Source organism: Anabrus simplex, chromosome 1, assembly GCF_040414725.1.
Source record: "Anabrus simplex isolate iqAnaSimp1 chromosome 1, ASM4041472v1, whole genome shotgun sequence".
Lineage (NCBI taxonomy): Eukaryota > Metazoa > Arthropoda > Insecta > Orthoptera > Tettigoniidae > Anabrus > Anabrus simplex.
The window spans coordinates 647,529,818-647,555,717 of record NC_090265.1 but is presented as its reverse complement, the minus strand read 5'-3'; the positions used below and the strand labels follow the sequence as shown (position 1 = coordinate 647,555,717).

The window sequence follows — 25,900 nt, the reverse complement described above, 5'->3', positions numbered from 1 at the left end:
AAAATACGCAGACACGAACTAAAATAGAGTCAACAGGATAAAAGCGCAGCTAACACAAATACACTGGGACAAAGGACATTACTACACACAATTAAAAAAACACCATTATCCCTCATAAAACGGATGACGAGGTCTGCTGACTGCTCGTCATCTCGAGGGATGAGGGAGTTTTAGCCTACGACGCAGATCGACAAAGTCCACGCACTCCGTAAGGATGTGTACCACGGTAAGATGGTCGCCGCAAGTACACACCGGAGAGCGCTCCCCTTTCAGTAAATAGGAGTGCGTGACTATACCGTGGCCGATCCGAAGACGACATAATACCATTCCTTCCCTCCGAGAAGCCCGAAGGGAAGTCCTCCATACCTTCGTTGTGTCTTTAATCACTCTCAGCTTATCTGGAAGTGGAGTGGCCTGCCACTTCATCTCCCAACAGGACATAACCAGACGTCTCAGCAGAGAGCGAATATCACTTACTGGAACCTTGTAATGCAACGGGGGCAGTGTAACTGCCTCCTTGGCAGCCTTATCTGCTAACTCGCTTCCCTCTACACTCGTGTGGCTTGGGAGCCACAGAAACGTGATACTGGTGCCGGCATACAAACACCCGGTCAACAGGTCCTGGATCCGCTGCACCAGCGGGTGCCGAAGGAAACAGGTATCAATAGACTAGCGAGCTCGAGGAGTCCGTACACAGAAGAAAGTGTCGGCGCTCATCGGACAGTGCGTACAGCAGAGCTTCACAGATAACAGAGCTCTGCTGTGTACACTACAGTTTCCGGGAGAGCAAAACGAAACTTATCATTGTTGACTACGTACGCAAAAGCCCACCTTCGTTTCTGCCCTCGAACCACCCGTGTAAACTACTGAACCTGGATACCGGCCAACAACGGACAGGAAGAACCTCCGATAAATCGAACGGTCCGTGTTTTCCTTCTGGACCATGTGCCGATCCAGGATTATTTCAGGTCGTCGTATTATCCACGGAGGTACCCCAATTAGTTGTCTGACAAGGCAAGGAACCGGAAGTACATCGAACAATCTGTGACTGCTCTCCAAGCGTATTCCATCCGGCCGCGTTGCTCGTGGATAAGCATCGTACAGCTGACGGTTTCCATTATGGAATACGCAAGGATAGCTTGGGTGAAGTGGCATCTGCCGCAAATTTTCAGCACAGGACATAAGCATTTTCTGGCGCCTCAGGTTTAAAGGCGGCACACCGGATTCAGCAGGCAGGCTAACAATGGGACTTGTACGAAAACCTCCCGTCGCCAACCAAACCCCGCTGTGGTGGATGCTTCAGGCGCGCAAGGACGCTTTGCCTTGCTAATGCATATGCTGCACTGCCGTGATCTAACCTGGATAATACGTGTGCCCTATAAAATCGTAGGAGCACCATGCGCTCAGCCCCCCAATTAGTGCTGCTGGGAAACTTCAAGATATTCAACTTCTTGGTGCATTGCACTTTTAACTGCAGCACATGTGGCTTCCACGACAATATTCTATCGAAAAGGAGCCCAAGAAATCGATTAAGTGTCAATTACAGGAAGAGCAACATTCCCTAAGAAAAGCTCAGGATCCGCTTGAAGAGTGTGCTTCCGGCAAAAGTGGACAACAGAGGACTTTGCGGTGGAAAACCGAAAACCATATTCTAAGGTCCACTGTTCCACTCTCCTAATAGCTTGCTGTCATTGTCGCTCTGCGACTACCATATTACGCGAGCTATAATGCAGAGCAAAATCATCCACATATAGCGACGGTATTACTGCCGAACCAGCAGCAGCGACAATACCGTTGATGGCAATCGCAAACAGAGTGACACGAAGTACCGATCCCTGTGGGACTCCGTTTTCTTGAACGTGGTATTGCGAATATGCCCTCCCAACTCGGACACGGAATAGCCGGAGGGACGAAATATCCGCAATCAATGCCGGCAAGTTACCTCGGAATCTCCACTGATGCAGGACTGAAAGGATACCATATCACCATATGGTGTCATAGGCCTTTCCTAAGTCAACGAAAACAGCCACCAAATGCTGTTTGCGGAGAAATGCATCATGGATAGAACTCTCCACGCGTACCAGGTGGTCAGTGGTCGAGCGATCGGCTCGATTACCACATTGGTACTCGGACAAAAGTCCGCGTTTCTCCAGACACCACACAAGTCGGCGATTTACCATCCTCTCAAATAGCTTACACAAGCAGTTTGTGAGACAGGATTTTTCCAGGCTTGAGGACAGGAATGACTATGCCCTCTCGCCACTGAGATGGAAACTCACCCTCTATCCACATTCAGTCGAACACTCGAAGGAGATATTATTCACTGCCCTCACTAAGGTGTTTCAACATCTGGTTATGGATATTGTCTAATCTAGGAGAAGTGTCCCTGTAAAGCGCCAAGACGCTGCGGAGTTCCCACTCTGTAAAGGGTACGTTATAGTCCTAGGAAGTTTGAGTGGCAAAACTAAGGTAATGACGTTATGCCTCCCGCTTCAGAGCGGGGAAATCACGATGGTAATTCCCGGAGACAGACACATCCGCGAAATGACTAGCTAGACGGTTAGTAATCAAGAGTGGTTCAGTGACAATACTGCCTGCAATGGAAATTCCCGGTACAGAAGATGAACCTTGGATACCTGAAATACATGGAAGTTTGGTCCACACGTGAGATGGAGCATGTGACGTCATAGACGAGACATCTCTCCCACGAAGCTTTCTTACGTTGGCGAATAAGAACTAGCGCCTTATCGCGGAGTTTTTTAAATGTTAAGTTGGCCAGAGTAGGCAGCCTACGATAACATTTATGAGCGCGACGGAGCTCTTTGATAGCTGCTGCAATTTCTTTCGTTCCACCAAGGAACGAGTTTTCGGCGAGGAGTACCTGAAAAAGAGGGAACGAACTCCTCAGCAGCAGCAAGAATAACTTGTGTTATGTAATTGATATCGCTGTCAACGGTCCGCCTGGTCACGCCGTTATTAACAGCTAGTGATGTGAACTTTGGCCAATTAGCATGTTTAAGAATCCATCGAGGAGGAACCTTGACGGATTTCTGTTTCAAGAAAGTAAGAACTATGATCAAAGGGTCACTGTCACAGGGATCATCGTGTGTATTCCACCGAAACAGGTGAACCAGGAACCAGGAACGACCTATAGACGTCAGTCTATGCGAGAGTATGTGCCGTAACGTACACTGAAATGAGTTTGTTCTCCTGTATTCAAAATACATAAATCCAGCTGTTACTAATGTTTCCAACTCCCTTCGCCTGCGGCAAGACGCTTTAGAGCCCCATATGGTGTGATGGGCGTTGAAATCGCCCAATACGAGGAAAAGAGCTGGAAGCTGATCTATAAGATCAGTGACATCATTTATATGAAGAGGCTGGCCTGGTGGAAAATAAATAGTTCACACTGTTGCAATGACAGGTAGCGGAAGGCGAACTGCTACAGCCTCCAGTGGGGTTCTTAGTGGAATCTCTTCGTTGTAGGTATCAGACCGGACAAAAATGCCGGAAGCCCGGTCAGAATAATGTCGTTCTGTCGAGTATAGTCGAAAATTTCTCAAGACCTATGATGACCTGGTCTAAAATTTGTTTCTTGAATACAGACTTATACTCGCTAATGAGCTGACGCACTCAGCAAGATGCATATCGTAACCGTTACAATTCCATTGTAACAGTGCCAAGTGTGGGTGTGGACTACACTCACATCCCCATCCAAAGATAAATGCTCCATGTGCATCACCTTGACACCTGACGAGGTTAGATGCATACCTTGAATTTCTACAACGTAGTTCGGAGGCGGGGCTTCTTCCTACGAGGAGAGCGCGCAGGTTTTCCAGGACGAAAACCCGCTGGCGCAGACTCAGACCCTCCGGGTGGAGGGTGTGAGACCCCATTCATAGGAGAGGTGGAAAGAACGCCTTGTAGGGCGCTCCTCTTTCCTGCCGCCGATTCTTGTTTATATGGGCTGGGAGGTTGATTTTCCAGCCCTGGTCGACGATGCCGCCTCCGCCGGCTTAGGCAATGCTTTCGCCGACCTCAAGAGGGAAGGAGACGTTGTCTTCTTCCCCTGCTGTGCCGGCTAAGAAATCTACACCGGCACAGACTTGTTTGTGGTCGAAGGCTGGGATGAACCCGCCTTCGAGCTCTTTCTATTTGCGGCGTTGCTTACAGGAGCAACTGCCGCCTTGGGCGCAGGGATCTTCTGGGAAGGTGCTCCAGTTGTAATTGACGAACCTGGGAGAGACTGTGCTATCATGCATAAGTCTAGTATCTTGGCCTGTGCGTTCAGAAAATTAAACTTACGGCGCACTTCCTAGTAGGAAAGACCATCCAGGTACTTAATCTCCTGGATCTTCTTCTCACTCAGGTATAACGGACAGAACCGAGCTCGAGGAGAATGAAGACCAGGGCAGTTAGCGCACCTATATGGAGTTGTGCACTCTTCCAAGCCATGACCTTCTCTTCCACACGTACCACACATAGATGGATTCGAACAAGATACCATGTGTCCGAATCTCTGGCACTGATAGCATCGCATAGGAGGCGGGATGTACGGCCTCACATCGCAACGATAGGTTGTTACCTTGACTTTCTCTTGCAACACTGGCAATTTGAAGGAAACTACAAACGCACCCGAGGCAACGTCTTTGGTAGCAACCAGGAACCTAGGGAAACTGGAACCCAGACTAATACGTTGCGCTTGTTCCCAAGGGGTTGCCCCACTTAGGGAATCAAATGTTAAAGTCTTTGGTAGCGAACTACCTGAGGAGGCAGCTGGAAGTGGTTTCGACGCCATGCCCGAAATCATCCTCCGCGAATGCCACCAACTCCGATCACGGGTCTCTGTAGCCGAACAAAGCAGCCAAGGCAATATCCAACTGGTCGTAGCCGGTATTGCCCGGGGTCCGATGTTGGACGGTGCCTAATGCGGGATGACTGAACCCATGAGCACTAGGGCTCCCTTCCTCCAATCACCCGCAATAGCATGTACCCCATAGCATGTAAAGGGCACTAAATATATATAGTGAAAAAAAACCCCATATGTCCTGGTATTCGGTTGTGCGTGGATCTGTGTTTTCAGGCGGATACCACTGCAAGGGTACATGACGTTCCCACCTGCCGATCCCTGGGTGGTCACTGCGCAGGCTTTAGAGCGTAATCGCACACGTAGGAGGCCCATCTCCAAGCAGCACGCACATCGAGAATTTTGAATCTGTCTACAACTAACCTTCAAAAAACAATAAAAAGTAAAGAGGAGACCAAGGCCACACGGCCCTTTCAGTCGCCTGCTACGACAGACAGGGATTACCTGTGAATGTATTCTGCCCCTCCCATCCACAGCGGGTTCAAAGCATTATACCAAACCACAATCCTCCGCGTCTAGGTCGCTCTTTTTAGTCGCCTCTTACGACAGGCAGGGGATACCGCGAGTGCATTCTTCGTCTGCGTCCCCCACCCATAGGGGGTCGAGTAAGAGGCAGGCACGCTACTCATAGAATGCGGGACCGGCCATCAATATTACATTAATTCATAAATTATGTTGGGTATAGTTCCGACTACGCGAGTGATCGGTAAAAAACATATCTGGCCAATACATCTTAAACGATTCCCCACGCCAAGATATAATCTAATATTCAAGATATGCAACAGAATGAAAAAGCCTCCAAAAATGAAAGCGATATCTTATTAATGGACTATAACGTTTAGTTCATATAATTATAGCGAACATTAATTTCATAAAAGAGAAATTTAGTGGCAAAATATATTACATCATAACAAGAGAAGTTAGTAAGTTACTGAAGACGTTTTTAGGTCAACAGTCTCTGAAGTTGTACCGCAGGAAAACCAGAAAGATGTGCCCGAGAACAGGCTGTAAAGACAGAAGCTGTGTGCAATATTTGAAGAACGTCAATTGAAGTGGTACAGATATGTTAGGAGAAAGGAAAGCGAAATACGATTGGATGGAAGAGCTGGGCAAGGAAGACCTCTTCGTCTCATGGGGTAACTGGACTCACGTACAGAAAAGGACAGAAACAGGCGAAAACAGTGGCAGAAATGAAGCGATTGTGCCTGAATAGATCCGGTATGTATCTTGTTTAGCCCACAGAAGAAATCTGATGCAATTTTCCTCAAATGCCAATGGTACCGGTATCTACATAGATTACCGAATATTGTTAAAAATGTAAATTAACTAAGAATCTAATGGGTTGTTTAATGGATTTTTCTCCTTTTTTCATGCGAATTCCTGCATTTCTTCACTCACATTAACTATAATTTCAGTTACTCCTGTATCTTGACCAAGTTCAGCACAAAAGCATATTTTGGTGATATTACCACTATAATCCATTAAGCTCCAAAACTGGCATACCAAGTTTCAACACACTTAGGATTATTTCAAAAAGATCAATAGTGTGATAGAATGACTGGTAATAGTCAATATATTTAAACGTGGAAGCTTATTAGGAAACGTAGGTATCTCTTCTATCGCATTGTTTAATTATGATTTATTTTTAATATACTACTTTATGTACATTGGAATGGACTAAATAAAGAAATTATGGTAATCGTGTGGCATATGTATAGCATATACTGTTTACAGAGAACGAATGACTCAGTGTATCCCAAATGATACATCAGGACTGAAGAGGATATAGAGCAGAGTTAACCCGACGCTTGAAAGGATACAAAACTAAAAGAATGAAAGCTATTATTTATTGTCGACTAAATAAAATAACACTTTCTCGACATTATTAATGATCAATAAAATTAAACTCAAAATAGCATGCAGATAAACGTAATTGATACTCTGTAAACATGTAAAGTTTATCTACCAAGTTTTCGCGTGACTTCACAATCACGTACTATATTTTTCTTCACAGACCTGTTGTTCGGTTATTTCAGGGATATTTAACACCGGTACAATAATTAATATCAATATCTGCAGCACTAATAGATCCTGCAAAGTTGATTACATCATTTCCATAATGGAAATATTGGCAATGATAGAGCTCTTGTGATCTAGCTGAAAACGATTAATGAACTGTATATGCTCTACTGTTCAAACCAGGGAATAACCCTACACTTGCTACTTGTAATACTGGTACCTTAGATTGCTATAGCTGGCAATTCAACACTGCCTCTACTCATACGCTATTGCGTTGTGCAGAAAAGTGGTGGTATTTATTTCAGGTCTTGTGGTTCTTTCTTAAATACTGACTGACTCCAGATAAAGAGAATGCAGTGGCTGCTCATCAAAATGATAAGGTTTATGATGCAATATGCCTGTAGAAAGTAGACAGGGAAAGTATAACCACAGAAGACGTATGGTACACAGTGTTATCGCGATGCATGTAATGACAAAGGGAAAATAATTGGAACACATCATAACCTCAGATAAGAAGATAGATAAAAACAAGTCCATGCTCTAAAACCTAAAGAGTGAAGGGAAATTAACAAAACAAAAGCAAGAGACAAACTGATTCTCTTCAGAGAATTTTTAGCCATCGTCTCAAAAAAAAAAAAAAAAAATCCTCAAGGGATAAATTTTATCTCTTTCTCAACCCGTTTACCTTCCAGTGTTTGTTTTTCCCTGGTACTCAGCAAGGGATCCCACCTCTACCGCCTCAAGGGCAGTGTTCTGGAGCATGAGACTTTGGATCGGGGGATACAACTTGAAAGAAGGACCAGCACCTCGCCTAGACGGCCTCACTTGTGCTGAAAAGGGGCTGTGGGGGAATGGGAGGACTGGAAGGGATAGACAAGAAAAAGGGTAGGAAGCGGCTGTGGCCCTAAGTTAGGTACCATCCCGGCATTTGCCTGAAGAAGTGGGAAACTAGGGGAAACCACTTCGAGGATGGTTGAGGTGGGAGTCGAACCCCCTCTACTCAGCTGACCTCCCGAGGCTGAGTGAACCCCTTTCCAGGCCTCGTACCACTTTTCAAATTTCCTGGCAGAGCCGGGAATCGAACCTGCGCCTCCGGGATTGGCAGCTAATCACACTAACCACTACACCACAGGGGCGAACGAGAGATATATTTTAATATCCCTAAAATTTCTGAAATGTACAACTCAAAATAACCTTCTGCTATCTCAGAACGGAAATGTGTAATAAGCTAATAACTGAATACGAGAGAAGTAACACTGGAATAGGTTTGGAAAGGAGCATATAAATAATAATACTGAAAACTGACTAATAAACTAAAGCTTGATTAAAAACAAAAGACAGTTCGCTAGTATTAAGATAAAGGCAAACAAACTGGAAACAAAAATATTCCATTGGATAACATGCTTTTTAATTTAGATTAGTCACAAGGATGAGCAAAATTATCAGTATTAGAGATAAGAAAGACCAAACACGCGTACGTACATCTTCGTTATAGACTGTTATGCCTTTCAGGATTCAGTCTGACAACCTCTGTAAATTTACTAAACACCTTCACAATCCTCTATTTGTAATTAGCTCTGTGGCCTCATTTAGCTCCATACCTCTTATCTTTAAATCATTAGAAACTGGGTCAAACCATCGTCGTCTTGGTCTCCCTCTATTTCTCTTGCCCTCCATGACCTCAGCTATTATTCTCCTAGGTAACCTATCCTTCTGCATTCGCATCACATGAACCCACCGCTAAGGCCAGATTTTGCGTATCGTTTCATCCATCGAGTTCATGTTCATTCATAACTTAGCCTCTTTATCTCCTCATTCAGAGTACCCTCCTGCCATTGTTCCTACCGGTTTGTACAGGTGATCAGAGAGAGCAAAAACAGAACTTTTTATTTTAAGATACTTCGACCTTCCCAGGAAAACGCTGTGACGTAATTCGTATTGTGAGAGTACATACTGTATATCACGCCCCCGCATGATATGTTTGCCGGGCTGAGTGGCTCAGACGGTTGAGGCGTTGGCCTTCTGACCCCAACTTGGCAGGTTTGATTCTGGCTCAGTCCGGTCGTATTTAAAGGTGCTCAAATACGTCAGACTCGTGCCAGTAGATTTAATGGCACGTAAAAGAACTCCCGCAAGACTAAATTCCGGCACCTCGGCGCCTCCGAAAACCGTACAAGTAGTTGGTGGGACGTACAGCATTGTTATACGAGAAGCATTACATGTATGCTAACGTCTATTCAGTGTTCATAAGTATCTTTTTTTTACAAGTTGCTTACGTAGCACCGACACAGATAGGTCTTGTGGCGACGATGGGACAGGAAAGGAAGCGACCGTGGCCTCAATTAAGGTACAGTACCAGCATTAGCCTGATGTGAAAATGGGAAATCACGAAAAACCATCTTCAGGACTATCGACAGCAGGGTTCATATGTTAAATATAGAAGCTGGAAAGTTATCCACAGTATACATTGTATGTATGTCTGCCCCTTAGCCCCGTTTCTTGATTCGAGGTCCAGGCGAGATGAATGTATCTGACATGTTTTACGGCCGAATGCCCTTCCTGACGCTAATCCTGTTAAGGAGCGAAAGATGATGAAAATGATGGTGAATGAAAACGGGCAAGGAAGTGGAAGGAGTCGACTGTGGCCTATAACCATAGTGGATATAGTGTATACAGGATAATCGGAAACAACATGAACCTGGTATATGAGTGTTAGTCATACTGATAAATAATCTGAAAAACATTCGATATCTTGCGTCGTTGGCAATGTATCAGCTGCTGAAGTTAGCCAATTAGATCGCTTCGCGGGCGAATTCAAATGGGTTTTGCGAAGCGTTGTTGCTGAACCTGCACCTGGCTTATGACCGGCTTGATAGCCATGCCGAGAAATCAGCATCAAATACAAAAATACCGTGGGTTTTGGCCGGTGTCACGGTAGCGTAAATGCTATGGCGCGATACTGTCAGCTCGGAGCTCCATGTTTAAATCCCTCCCATGGCAAAGGTCTTGTTTCTTGAATTGGTGTTCTCAAACCGGTCTTCAGTCACGTGCAGATTTAGCAACCCCGCCTCGCAAAAACCATGTGAATTCGCCCGCGAAGCGATCTAATTGACTAACTTCAGCAGCTGATAAAATGACGACGGTGCGAGATATCCAATTATTGCTTTCAAATTATTTATCAGTATGACCAACCCTCTAACGCTCATATACGCGGTTCACGTTGTCCCAGACCACCCTGGATATATCTATACACTAGATGGAGAAATCAAGTCTAACTATAACCGGGAATCATCAGTAACAACACTGGGAAAATGGCATGTGCCATCAGTTCCTCGGGAGGTGCTCAAATACGCCAGGCTCGTGTAAGTAATTTACTGGCACGTAAAAGAACTCATGCGGGACAATATTCCGACAACTGTAAATGTAGTTAATGCGGCGTATAACCAACATTATTCTTCTTCCTGACCTTTCCCCATTACTTGGGGTCAGCACTATGCATGGATAAGTCGTTTTACAGCTGGATGCCCTTCCTGAATCCAACCCTACGTGGAGGGATGTGTTCACTATCACGTATTTCTGAAGTGGTGATAGTGTGCTATGTTGTCTGTAAACGAAGATGGAATTAACCAGACAGTTAAAATTACCGACCCGGCCTGGAATCGAACCCGGGGCCTCCTGAACCGAAGACCACTATGCTGATCATTCAGTCCAGGAGCCGGATATAACTAGCAACATTATTAATCCATTATTAAGCACTGAGGTGATCCCAATTGTATTTATAGAGCTGTTACAATTTGTTCTTCAGGCCAGCTTCTGTTACTTGTCATCAAGCATTTTAGAGCTACTGTCAGGCCGCCCCACACAGAGTTCAGACACCTTTACTGGAAGCTCCACCGAAGACTGGTAGACCTCTTCCGTTCGCGGTACCGAGATCCTGGTTGGTGAGGGCCTGTCGCGAGTGACGTTTAAATACGACAGCTAATGATGGTCAATACAACGAAAAGTTAATGCGAGCATTAATGTAGTGATGTACGAAGACAGACAGCACCTCAGATCGCCGATGACCATCTAAAATCGAATATCTATTGCATCATAGTCTGTCCTGCTGAACTCTATGGTACCAAGTGCAACTGAACAATGAAGAACTTCGACTCAACGAAATGGAAACAAAAATTCCGAAATGGTCAGCCAATGTCACGAGATCTGATTATGTTTCCAAAACAGTCGAGGAAATAATTTAACACTGAGCCGGTCCACGATAAAATGTACGGAAATCGACTGAAAAACAGACTGAATGCAGAGGGAGATGCGAGTGCAGAAGTGGGCTAAAACGCGGGAAGTCGTCGGAAAGATGCCAGAGGGATGACCAAAGCAACGATGGGCTGAAACAGCTCACGAAGACATGAAAAAAGTACATCTCTGTACCTCGACAGCCGAAATAAACAGAGCAGCCTCAAAGCGAGCTCTGGCCAACAGGCAAAACAAATTCTAATAATTATGATCCCTGTTGCATAACCGGGTATTAAAAACAAAAGCGATACTCCATACAGGGTAGGGAGAATATCTGTCTCATATGGAGGCCCTGTATTCTATTTCCGGCTCCCAAAGAATTTTAATCCTTGGTCTGGAGTCTGGGAGGGACTCACTCAACTTCGTGGAGAAAACTGGGAAGCTACCGGAAACAAGTGACAGGGAATCCGGTCAACAAAGCCAAATAATATGGCTGAGAAACTTGTCACGCTGAGCACGCGACACTCCATCTGCTAATCATTTAGTTGAACAGAAGACTAAAAAGATCAAGGATCTTGGTAAACCGTAAGGGCCATAGGCATAATTTATTCCTTTAGTTTCTTTTTTTTTATTTCCCCTTTGCAAGTAGTTTCACTAACTCAGGTTGTCGCCGACGATGGTACAGGAAAGTGCAAGGATTGAGAACGATGCAGCCGTGGCCTCAAGGTACAGCCCCAGCATTTGCCTAGCGTGAAAATGGGACACCACACAAAACCATCCTCAGGGGTACGGTAAGTGGGTTTTAGAATTCATAAAAGAACTTACGCAAAAGTTCGAGGATGGTTTCGGAAATAGCCAAAGTCTACTGACATCACGACATATCGTGCTGGGCCATGAACCACTTCGATGTGGCCTACATTAAGCCACAAACATTTCCTGTGTTCCTATACGGGAGTTTTGCTCTTCCAATGTGATTAAGAAATTAATGATTACTGAAATGGCCCCCAACGGAAGATTTACGCGCACTCTACAGTTGTAACGGCGGTAGTGCCGGCCCTATAGCTTAGATCCTGTCCAACAGAACTTAATATGATCTAGGATAGGTCACTATAGTTCAACTGGTAAGAGCATCCGACGCGAAATCAGACGGTTGTGGGTTCGAATCCTACTGATGTCCAGTTGGCAATTTTTGTTCTGTACTCAACATATCTTCGGTACTACTGCATGTACCGAGCACGACCTAATACGTTGAAGGTTTATTTCAAGAACACATTACATTACTCATACAGTAACGTTCAGACAACACGTAAGCCTACATCCGAATAATTCATGTTTCATGAACAAGTTACAATTTACTATGGGTGGCAATCTCCAAATATTCTTGACATCAATTAAGTTCAGTACTTCTTCATTACATGGCGAGTGTATATACGAACATGATTACCCGGATCTCTCTCAACATGAAGAGGGACCGCACCTTGCGATAATACCTGCACGTGAACGTCATCACCGTAAATTCTCTCCTCCGCGTACGCGAGGACTGGAGAGGGCAGACCGCTGGAAGAACGCGAGGACAATTCATATGTTTTAACGAGGAAGCATACAGCCAGGGACATAGCCGAGCGGGGGGCGGGGAGGTTAAATTCGGGTTTCAACTCACTCTAACCCTATGTGGTGATTTGTACTCACTACTGCACGTTTCTGTGATGGTTAGTAGTGTGATGTGTTGTACATCAATGAAGATGTATATTAATTATTACGATCACAAACGCCCAGATGATGACGATTGTTGTTTAAAGGGGCCTAACATCTAGGTCATCGGCCCCTAATGGTACGAAATGCTATGACAATTTAAAAATCTATTATCCTCCACTGACCAGAATTCGACGAAGAATGAATGGATATGAAGTTAAAAAATCAGTGGATCCGACCCGTAATGCCCCACATTCCCAGAAACTAGCGTTAACTGACCAAAGGACTGCTTCTAAACACAATACTGAATCGATGATGTAGTTAAGACGGGTCCAAAATCCAGGCCATCGGCCCCTCATAATGGTACTTATCGCTAGGAAAATAGAACCATGCTATTTGTCATGTTGTGGTACTAGCCAAAAGTAGCGTCGACTCGCGGTATTCCACACATTATGGTACTACCCAGAGGTAATGAACTTCGCACACGTTACACAGACCTATGGTGTTTCGCACACTGCAGCGCTATTTACAGGCAACTAACCGTTTCTTATCAAAGCTTTTACTGTATGAGCAAAGCACCAATTATAGAATACCTACAGTATATTTACACAACAATATCAAAAATTGTCTTTCTTTCTTAATCCGTTTACCCTCCAGGGTTGGTGTTTCACTCGGACTCAGCGAGGGATCCCACCTCTACCGCCTCAAAGGCAATGTCCTGGAGCGTGAGATTTTGGGTCGAGGGATATAACTGGAAAGGAGGACCAGTACATCACCCAGGCAGCCACACCTGCTATGCTGAACAGGGGCCTCGTGGGGGGATGGGAAGATTGGAAGGGATAGACAGGGAAGATGGACGGAAGCGTTTGTGGTCGTAAGTTAGGCACCATCCTGGCATTTGTCTGGAGAGGTGGGAAACCACAGAAAACCACTTCCAGGACGGCTGAGGAGGGAATCGAACCCCCCTCTACTCAGCTGACCTCCCGAGGCTGAGTGGGCCCCGTTCCAGTCCTCGCAACACTTTTCAAATTTCGTGGCAGAGCCGGGAATCGAACCCGGGCCGCCTCGGGTGGCAGCTAATACACTAACCACTACACCACGGAGGCGGACATAAAAAACAGTAATGAAAAAAATTATTCCTTACAAAATAATGTCAAAAGGAAATATTTGATATGACAAAACTAAAAGAAAGAATTGTCGTCATCTACACAACTTTTGAAAAATTAATTCGTTAAAGGCTGATAAAAACAGAGTGAGAGTGAAGATATAACCAAGTCAAAATATGTAAAGTGGCCACCTATTTTACCACCATTATTGAAATAATATAATGCTGTTAATTATACTAAATGAAAGATATATTTTGGTTATAAGTAACTTTGCAAAATTCAAAATATTGTCAACAAATTAATTTTATGCAGTACCTATTTGTTTAATTCATAACTTCATCATTGTAAGTTGTAAATTAATGAAATTCAAATACAAATAAACAAGAACAAACTACTGAATGAAAACCGACACTTGGATGGCATATTTTTTGGTCTAAATATATTAATTTTTATTAAACATATAAAAATAGTTTTATCTTATAGAACTGTTTAGATTTTTAAAAGTATAGGCCTACCAAACCTGTAAACATTTTTAATAATACCTAATTTGGTCATAACTACTTTAAACAAATAGAACTTTTTGCATCGTGCTGCACGCATGCAATATAGCATGTGCCACTTGCTAGACCGCTATGAATTGATCACGGTTAAAATTATCATTATACAAGATCACATTATAAACCACCAGTTAATATCCAGAGCAATTATCATGTGCAGCATGAACAGCAGCTACATGGGGTGGGAGAGAATCAAAAAGGTTCTGGTAGACTGTTGCATGTATCTGAGTCGTGCTACCTGCAGTGTATACAGAAGCTGCAGAGGGATGCATGGTGAACACTACAATCAAGGCAGTTTCATAGATATGCAATAAGGTTTAAGTCTGGGGATGTTTGCAGCCAGTACCTAAAAGTCTTGGCCAAGCTCTTCCAAACAATCTCAAAGACATTTCTAGAATTGTGACATCGCTTTGTCTTGCTGGAAAATCCCACCCGCACCAGGGAAGACAATCAGCAAATATGGGTGCATGTGATATAAAAGACTGAATTCATAACCAAATTGTTCAAGAGTACCTGCTAAACATACGAGTGATCCCAGAGAATACCATAAAAAATGTGAAACGCTTCCCAAAGTACCATCAAACATTTCACCGACCATAACACTGCTGCCACCGACTCGTATTCTTAGAGCAATGGCTGAATGATGTTCATTCTCCATAGTTTGCTGGCCAACATGCCAACAAGCAGGACTCATCAAAGAAAGCAACCCTTCACCAACCAACATGGTTAATATCCCCTACACTGTATTGCAAACTGAAGTTCTTTCCATGAATGCACCTTTGCTGGGAAAGAAACAGTGACCATCGGTTTACTTCAGAGCCCCATACACAGCAGGTTTCACTGAAATGTTGCTTTAGACAAGCATATGGCAGCCTCTGTTAGAAGTCTGCGCAAGTAGAGTTCTGAAGGCCTGGTCCAATCTGAACTGAACCCAAGTTTTATGCAGAATATTCAGTAATTGGAAGTGTGGACACTATTACTATTAAATCATAATGATGAATGTACATAGGCCTATGTATACATTTTAAAATGTAGCAAACAATAATTATGTAATTCTGATCAGAGATACAATTTGCTTTACACTGTACCGACACATTTAGGTCTTACAGAACGATGGAATAAGAAAGGGCTACAAGTGGGAAGGAAGCGATCATGGCCTTAAGGTACAGCCCCAACATTTGCCTGATGTGAAAATAGGAAACCATGGAAAACCATCTTCAGGGCTGCCAATGATTTGAGACAAAGCTTCTAACACCTCTTTTCACATTTGTTGGAGCACCTGAAATGGCTTCAGTAAACTGATCATATAAAGAACGCTCTATAGAGAGATGGTAAATAATTCTGCTATTCTGGACATATCCCCTCATCAACATTAGTTTGCTGTTCCAAATTCTGTCTGGGTACAGTAATTAGGCATATCTAAATACGTTTATACAATTTTTGCAAGCTGCTTTACGTCGCACCGACACAGATAGGTCTTATGGCGACGATGGGATAGGAAAGGGCTAGGAGTGGGAAGGAAGCGTCCGTGGCCTTAATTAAGGTACAGCCCCAGCATTTGCCTGGTGTGAAAATGGGAAACCACGGTAAACCATCTTCAGGGCTGCCAACAGTGGGGTTCGAACCCACTCTCTCCCGAATACCATGCACACTTAAGCGACTGCAGCTATCAAGCTCGGTTTATACAATTTTAAAAATTAATTATAATCCACAGATTTAAAAAATAATTTGTTTGTCTCTCTTTCAAGCTCAAGCCCGCACAATCATTAGTCAATTTAAGCTTGAGCCTGTGCAGATCACTACCCCCGATTTGTTCTGAATCGCTAGCGACGTCACCCTCTAGTACTGCTTTATTGGTTACAAACTGTCATCCGCCAGGTGTTCCTAATGAAGTTCCACTTAGCATGTCGGTCCATCTGCCAGCACCTATGCTCACGACACATTATACTTTAGCTTATATCAGTTCAAAATAAAACTCCTTTTCTTTTCCTTCATACTACTAAGTTTTATTAGAATTTTACTTCATGCATTTTTATTTTACTAACTTATTATTAGCTCTCTGCAAATGTGATTTTAATTTCACACTAATATTATAACAAGACATCTGTTTATCAGAAAGAACTCTACTTCAACGCTTTTCTTCAAACTGCTCTAAAACGATAAATTACAAAAATGTATCAACACTACCAAATGCTAGATAATACCACCCCCAATGAGCATGAATCTTTAAAGAATTTTTGTATTATATACGTAAAGAACCACTTTAAAACAAATACTCGCTTCATTAGGAACACATGAGGGATGGCAATTTGTGATCAATGACATAGCACTAGGGGGTGGTGTCACAAACGGCTCACAGAATGAGCTGACCCCTCCTCTGCACATCCCTGAAGTAAGCAAATTTGACCACAGGCAGATAACTGGGGTCTGAAGGTGTGGTACCAGTCTCTCAACAGTAGATGCTCTTGATAGCTGTTCCTCTATCATGATAATGAGGGAGAAACCAGATTGGAGTAAATGTGGACATCAACCAGAAGAACAAACTAGGCTGACCACAAGTGACTGATCAGAGAGGCGAGTGTCATGTCACAAATGGTATCACAACAATGATTCTCCACAGTGGAATATTTGACCAACCAGTACAACAGTGGGCAGGTATGACCAGTTTCCACAATGACCCTGCAACTTATGCAACGTACCTTGTGTCAGCTCAGTTTTCAGAGGCGTAGACCGAAAAGGGTGTCCCGGTTGACACCTCGTCATCACAAAAGAACACCTCACGGTGGACTAAGAAAGGCTTTGGAAGAGGGTTGTCTAGAGTCATGTGTTCCATTTTCTGCAGCACCATTCGGAAGGCTGAGTCCATACCCTGCATAAAGAGCATGAGGCAGCCTCTCCTGCCTATACCATAACCTATGGTATACCATGTGCGTCGAACAGGCCAGAGATGGTGGTGTCGCGGTCTGGGGATCTCCTGGTATGCTCTAGGGCCATTCATTATTGTACCACACACTTTCGAGTCAAGACTACAGGAACCTGTAATCCGACAATCTGCACCCATATTTCCAGGAAGCCAGTAACCCCATCGAACATGTCTGGGACATGCTGGAGTGTGTAATGTGTGTTAACTGCATGAGATGCTGCAGTAGGCATGGTTTGGACTGGACATGGGTGACGTGCAACACCTTGCGGAATCGGTCTCCCAATGTTTGCAAGCCATGATCACTAGTACAGCAGGATCAACCTATTATCAGGTAAAGCGATCATTCAGTGTAAGTAATGGTAAATATCTTATTGTCTGTCCATTTATTTAGCAGAGCTTGGTCTGCATTCATGCTGTTCTTTCATGAAATGATTTGCATCTAACAAAGTAAATAAGCCTTGCAATATTTACAAAAAACCATAGATTATTTACATCCTAGACATGTAAAATAAAATGTATACCATAATATTATCAAAAGAAAAGACTCATTATGATTAATAATAATAAGTTAGCAGCAATTGTGGAGAGAACAAATGGATGTCTTCCAGGGTCTTAATGCTTACCACAAAAGATAGATTTGGCAATTACAGGGCTGCAGTTCAGTCTGGCCTTACTTTGTAACACTTCCTGTCCTGCATACTCTTTCCATCTTTCATGACCCACCTCTTTTAGTCAAGGTATCTTCACTAACAAGCCTAATAGTATACTGTCAGGTTTACAATGCCTATGAAAGGTCTTTGTTTTCCTGCCATTATGCTCCCCACCCCACATCCGATACCTAAATCCTTCACGGGACTGGAACACTCCTTCATCCTTTCATTATCAATATGATGGGCTTATTATCTTATTAGTTAGTCCTGAAAACATAAATCAGACTTTGACTGGTGTGAAAATAGGAAACCATGGAAAACCATTCCCACAGGGAATCAGAAGTATTTGTTCCAAATGAGTAAATTTACAACACCAATATCAATGGTCCATTATTGGACATTATACATTTTCCAGCTACCTCATTCCCGGTTGCCAGCGCCTTGCCCCCGTGTGCTAGGCTGGGCTCATCAGTTGGTACCTAGCACACCTACCAAGATGCATGGCTAGTGCTTACCGTCCAATAACAGACCATTTATATTGATATTATAGATAGGTTTTATGGCAACGATGGGACAGGAAAAGACTAGGAATAGGAAGGAAGCGGCTGTGGCCTTAATTCAGGTACAGCCCCAGCATTTGCCTGGTGTGAAAATGGGAAAACCACGGAAAATCATCTTCAGGGCTGCCGACAGTGGAATTCGAACCCACTATCTCCCGGATGCGAGCTCAGAGCTGAACGCCCCTAACCGCACGGCCAACTCGCCCGGTGAAAACCATCTTCAGGGCTGCCGACGGAGAGAATCGAACCTACCATCTCCCGAATACAAGCTCACAGCTATTCGAACCTAACTACAGTGTGTTAATAAAAGACTGAACTGAACAGGCCCTTCACCAAACAACCCAGAAAGCATAGTAGTGTTTCTCATACACAATATCTCAGAGCACTAACAATAAATGTATTGAAAAATATCATCCTACCTTAATTTCATGGTACTTTTCTTCAAGATAGTATGCTATATTCCTAGCTTCTTCATACTTCCGGGAAAGTTGCAAATACTTGTCATAATGTCTTTTGAACAACACAAATCTGAAATAAGTAAATAAATGTTTTACTCAAACAGACTAACAATGCAATGAAACAGCTTACAGAAATTAGCAAAGTAGTTCTTAAATATTTTGATGGTATGGCCAATTTAAATAGTAGCCTAAAATGAACAGCTGCAATACTTTACAACCGAACACAAGAAAAAATGTACATATTAAAATATTTCAAGTAATGATACCCCCATTATAACATTTCCACGTACAATTGGTAGGTATTCTTTTTTTTTTTTTTCCTACAATGTGGAAGCAGAAATCTAACTGAATATTTACCTGTAGAAGTCATTTTCTGTAATCATATCTCGAATGCTATCCTCAGGATCTACCTGGTCATAAAGACCCACATGACGGCTAGGGGTTCTTTGCAAATCTGTAGAATATTCGCCAGAAATTTTCCTACCAGTCCTATCCAATGAGCTTGGTTTAATGTCCACTTCGGCTTCACTGTCACTAAAATACTTTGCCTTCGGAAAAACATGTTTTGACACTAGATCATCCTCGTACACAACACATCCAGTTTTCGGTATGGGTGAGTCACATCTAACATGTTGTATATCTGGGGTAATAATGCTAGAACTTTGGAGAACCAAATCATCACTTTTGCTATGTTTTAATTCAACCCCCAATGACTCGCCAGATCTACTGTAACGAGCCACAACAGATGGTCGGCAACCATCCAGTAATGCACGAGGAAATGTATCCCCTCTTGAAGTAACAGACTGGATTAACAGGTCGGTCATATTTTACCATGAATCCGGAGGAATCTCCAGTACATACTCAATGACAGAATAAACACAACACAATAAACGGTCGACTGTAGTCAATTTCTACAGTTTTATGAAAGACTAACATAATGTCATTTGACAACCATGTCTTAAATTACGCGGTCCATAAAAATACATTTTAAATATTCAAATACTCAAAACAGTAACACAAAAACATAACGAGTCTTCTTTGTTGACGCTAACTATAAACCGTCATATATCAAAGTTTCAAATGAAACTACTGTACTATAATTAAAGCTCAAATTATTTGTTTAAAGAGATCACATCTCTCAGGTAAAGTAAAAATATTGTTCACGTCACGCGCACTCAAGAACAGAACCATCAACACATTCACACTACGAATGTCAGCTTCAAACTGAGGAATGGCGGCAAAGTAGGCAACTAAATTGAAGAAGCGGAAACGCTCGTTACGTACACTACGTCGACTCTCCATATCGACTTCTCCATCTCCACCAGTTCAAGAGAAGATCTGAAGAGTGTGCATGTAGCAATGCACCTAAAATAAGCACCAAAGAAGAATCTTTGGCAAAGAGGATACCGTATGACATGCAATACATCTCATATCTGTTCTATACATGAATATTTTTTGCCAAGCGGTACATTGAAGTCAACGAGCCACAACGAAGTAAAAAAATGTCTGCACCGCCATAATTGAATCCATTTTAAATTATTCATATCACTTTAAATGAAAAATGAAGTGGCATGTTCGGCTAGCCGGGTGCAAGCAGGTCTTTTGATTTGACACCCGTAGACGACCTGCGCGTTGTGATGAGGATGAAATGATGATGAAGACACATACACCCAGTCGCCGTGCCGGCGAAATTAACCTATGGTTAAAATTCGAACCCGGGACCCATGTGACCAAAGACCAGCACCGGACAATCACTTTAAATGAATATAGTAAAACAATGTAGACTACTGAAATACTTCACAGTAAAATAAGCAGTAATAACAAAACTATATACTACACGTACTATGTTGCAAAAAATAATATCGTAAAGTGGGGTGAGCAGGGACGCAGGGGTGAATAAGACAGCAGTTCCGGAAAAAACTATTTATTATATGTGATACTAACACGAAAGTAATTGAGCTATACTAGCGACATTTGCTGTTTTAAAATCCTAGTGAGTTGCTTTTCACACATAGCCGACTACAGTTATGGTACTATCCGCACACTTTATCTTGGTTCATTTGTGTACGGGTGAGGAGTTAGGAGGGAGCTGTCCCGGTATCGATACTGCTGCCTGGTGCTGCCAACGGAATGAAAATGAAATCTGAATTGAATCGAGAAAATGATCGATCGATATGAAATTTCTAAACCGTTATCATCTTAAGCCAACAACTATGTCACATACACATTATATAACATTTCTCGATGCGAATCTTGTTCCTAGCATGAATTATATACTTTGGCTTTGTTGTGTAAACAACAACAGTACTAGTAAGTAAAGTATACGCCAGATGTCGCAGAACGATGCTTAAGTGATTCATAGTTTGTGTTTCAAAGGTTGCCAGTACGAATCTCGAAGATCGCCGAGGCCGACCGATTCAGCACTAGCGTGTAAATGCACCAAGATAAAGTGTGCGGATAATAGATGGCTCTGTTTCCACAACCAACTTCGGAATTTGTTCTGAAGTTGGCACACCTACGATGTCGATCAGTTCACAGTTGGTTAAAAGATCGTGTTGTAGAGTTGGGTCGGAGTCGTTCAAAGAAAAGAGCGCGCTTCTTCGCTCCGTTCTCCAGATGGAGTCAGCTCCGGGGAGTCGTTCGAAGGAGCGGTTTGCTCCAAGCATCGCACGGCTCAAAGAGCCTAGCCTCTTCCACACCCCCTCCCTCATTCACTCGCTCCTTCGACACGCTCCAAGCACTGTATCGCTCTTCCTTCCCTCATTTTAAGATGTGTGCGTCTGTGCCACTGCTGCCAACGACATTGTGAGAAGGAAAGGAAGGAAATGGTTGAAAATCTATATTATTAATAAATACATTCTAATGTATGTCCTTGCATAGAATATTAGAATGATATAACTCCGAGAAGAATAATATTTTTGCCTGTTAAATATTTTAAAAACAAAGACGACAAACAATCTCTGTTGGTAGGCTGTACCCTTGTCCGACAAATTGTGAGGAGCACATACACAGGAAGAGACAGGGTATCAACATCTGTTAACCAGATGTGTCACTCTCAGTGTACCTGCCCCTGCCATAATGGCATTATGATCAACTCGACCCGTAAACCATTCATTAATAAATAAATTCTCATAATTCCAGTGTACACTGAGAAAATTCATTTCTCTTACGCAGAATGTGATCATTTCCATAACGCGACAAATTCCTATGTCTTTCTTTAATTATTTTATACTAAAAAAGAATGCCTCAAAATTTCGAGTAGACAACATTATCTGCGTTTTCCGTTTTATTCATTGGCACCAATGATCCATTGTGAACTGGAGTTTGTCGAATATCGGTCTATGGTCAGTTTTGTCTACAGTGCTCAGTGGAAATCATGGCTTTAAGGCAAAAGAAAAAGAGTGACATTTGGAACTTTTTTAAAGATTTAGGCGATGGGAAAGCAAAGTGCAATTTTTGCTCAAAACATATTTCATATAAAAGTGAAAGTACGTTCAATCTCTCGCGCCACGTTCGAAATTTACATCCTACTATGTCGTTATCTATAGAACGGCTTTCGCCCGCTCTTCCCTCTTCAGAAGAAATTTCGGATAATCGTAGGTCAGGAGTGGCTTCGATTGCAACTTCTAATGAAGATAATTGTGCAGTCACACCAACATCAGCTGAGCAAAGCGGAACGCCGCACCGGAATTCAGGTCAGACGTCCATTAGTTCCTACATGCACCGACCTCTTTCCAACAAAAGGAATAGAGAAATTGATTTTTTAGTTTTGGAGACAATTGTGGAAAACTACTTGCCATTCCGCATCGTTGAAAGTAAAAAATTTAGGACACCGATTCATAAACTCAATAACGCTTATAACTTGCCTATAAGAAAGACTCTGTCGCAAGTAATTCTTCCACAATTGTATAATATGACGAAAGAATTTGTCAAAGAACAATTGGAGTCCGCAGTCTATGTGGCATTAACTACTGATGGTTGGACTTCTATGAACAACGATTCCTACTTGTCCGTGACGGCTCATTTCATCAAGGGAGTCGAGTTGGTATCTTTTCTACTGGAATGTTTCAAGTACGACGAGACGCACACGGCTCAAAAATTGGCTGAAGAACTCATAAGAGTTGCTCGTGAGTGGAAAGTGGAGACTAAAATCGTGTGTATTGTTAGCGATAACGCTGCAAATATTAAGGCTGCAATACATCTGACAGCTTGGAGGCATATCCCATGTTTTGCCCATAATTTAAATTTAGTTGTGAAGTGCGGACTCCACTGTGTTAAAGACATCATTGCAAATGTGAAAAAAATTGTGGACTTTTTCAAACGCAGCTCACAAGCTGAAGGCAAACTGCGAAAAATGCAGGAGCAGATGGGTGAACCAGTCTTGAGTATTAAACAAGATGTGGTAACGAGGTGGAATTCCACCTTCGTTATGCTCGAGAGGAATATTGAGGTCCAACGAGCTCTAATTTCAACAATTGCCTTAAACTACCCTGATCTGCCGCAGCTAACTAGCGATGGCATTGAAAAGAAAGGGGGGAGACCTAGCTCAACACGGGAAAAAACAGGCCAATATTCATTCGATTGTTAAATATTCTACAAACGTTGTTGAAAAATTCTGCACATATCCCAGTATTGGCATGCTTCCTAGCAATCAGAAGCAACTGCAATAATGTCAAAATTCTAATTATAACATCTTAAATTAAATTTCCCGCCTTTTTAACAAAATATCACTGTTTCCCTTATAAGTTCCAAGTTTATAAGAATTTTCGTACTTTTCCTTTTTTAAAGTGTATATCAAACCCCCACCTACAAAATGAACCTCAATCACTAACATAGATTGTGATTTAGATATTTTTGTCGAGTTTTTATTCCGCGCACCTGAAAATACTAAAAATAAATATTTTATATAAAATCTAATATAAATCCCATTGACCTGAATGAGGTACAGATTGTAGTACAACACTATGGGAGGAAACCCTGAAAAAATCGTTATTATCCGTAAAACAGCAAGAGAGTTATGAAGGAAACCGTGATATTTTGTTAAAAAGACGGGAAATTTTATTTTAAGATGTTATAATTGGAATTTTGAAATTATTGCAGTTGCTTCTGATTGCTAGGAAGCATGACAATACTGGGATATGTGCAGAATTTTTCAACAACGTTTGTAGCATATTTAACAATCGAATGAATATTGGCCTGTTTTTTCCCGTGTTGAGCTAGGTCTCCCCCCTTTTGCAAGTTTGTGAAGTGCTCAGAGCTTTCAAACTGGTCACTGAAGAGATGAGCAGTGAGAAACAAGTGACAGCTTCTAAAGTGATTCTGTTGAGCCAGTCACTTAAACAATGGTGTACCCAGTTTATAAATAACTCTGCAATGTGTACGGAAGTGCAGGAGATGGCTCAAAAGATACTGGAAGCTCTCACAGTAAGGTTTAGGAATATCGAAGAGAATGCCATATTTTCAGAGGCAACAGCAGTAGATCCACGCTTTAAATTACATGGTTTCGCGGATAAGAGTTGTTATAACTCCTGCAAACAAGGACTTACCCGCTTCTGTGAAAGTCACCAACTTCCCGTCAGCTCAGATGATGTTTCTCCTATTGCCCTCACTGATAAGGAGTCCATTGTGCGGGGTGCCTTCACAGCTTAAAGTTTCAAAGTTTGTCCGGAGTCCCCACCCAAAATCAGCTGCGTTAATTCAAGTGGATAAATTCTTTTAAGAGCCATTGTTGCCTCTGAAAGGAAATCCATTTGTTTGGTGGTCAGAAAGACAACATGTGTACCCTTCTCTCCACAAACTGGCATTGAAGCACTTGTGTGTAGTCGCTACTTCAATGCCTTGTGAGAGAATTTTTTCAAAGGCAGGACAGACTATACCGGTAACTGAGAGGAGCCGACTCACGGAAAGCGAGTGTCCCAGATTTTATTTTTAAATTCTAATTTGAGTGATGTATTTCGGGTGATGTGCTTTGTGTAAGTATTTTGTACATAAACTTTAGCTTCTAGTTTTATATGCCTAAGAATATTATTATAGGAATGCAGCCGCATTAGTTTAGCGTATTAAAAACTATTTCATTTCAAATTCATTTTAAATGATAATTTACGGGCACGAAACAAATGTTGAACAGCCAATTTGGACAGGCGCTGTGTGTTACCAAAGGGCGTAGTTTCAAACGTGGCGGTAAAGACAGGCTGGTTACGTGTATATATACGTGTCTAAGGGGTGGAGTTGGAGAGGGAAGAGCGACATGGCGAGGAGCGGAGCGAACTTGGGGGATGAGCTGAAAGTCAAGTATGAGCGAATGTTATGTTTGAACGGTCCGCTCTCATGAAAGGAGCGAGCGGGGAGTCGCTCCACAAAAAGAGTCGTTCATCAGTAACGACTCGCTCCTGAGCGACCCATCACTATCGTGTTGGCGCCAAGACTTCTTTCGTGCATCCGTAACTCGTGAATATACATATTTTTAAAGGTAATTATTGGTATTATTTCTAAGATATATGGGCAGATATCCATGGCAAAATTGTAGGGTTAATACAAGTTATCAAACATTCTATCTTATGATGTCATTTTCTTTTACTTTAAGGGGTGAAAAGGGACAACATGGTTCGGAATTATAAGTGACCCTGGTAGAGGACGTCGTCCAACGAGCTAGAATAACATAGAGAGGCGGAAGCGCTGCCTGGGTGAACCTAATAGAACGAACGTCCGCCATGTTTCCTGTTGTCACACAACCAAGGGGGCATAGCCTTTAAATGACGAAAAGTGTAGAAAATGCGCATTTTAGAATCGCTGGGGGAGAATTAAAGACCGTTGCCGAAAGCTTGAAGCATGAAAGCAA

General features: G+C 42.6%; 1 protein-coding gene across 2 annotated transcripts in view; it reads right to left on the bottom strand.

The window, feature by feature from the left end:
- The window catches only part of LOC136857265 (uncharacterized), a 425,663-nt gene extending 405,395 nt beyond the window's left edge, over nucleotides 1-20,268 (bottom strand). For both annotated transcript variants that reach the window (XM_067135774.2, XM_067135775.2), the window contains exons 1-2: nucleotides 19,420-20,268; nucleotides 19,024-19,132 (exon numbers count right to left, since the gene is read on the bottom strand). In XM_067135774.2, coding sequence (XP_066991875.1) covers nucleotides 19,024-19,132; nucleotides 19,420-19,886 — 576 coding nt within the window. In that variant the 5' untranslated portion in view covers nucleotides 19,887-20,268. The remainder of the gene's footprint in view (nucleotides 1-19,023; nucleotides 19,133-19,419) is intronic.
- Nucleotides 20,269-25,900: the final 5,632 nt, after the last annotated feature.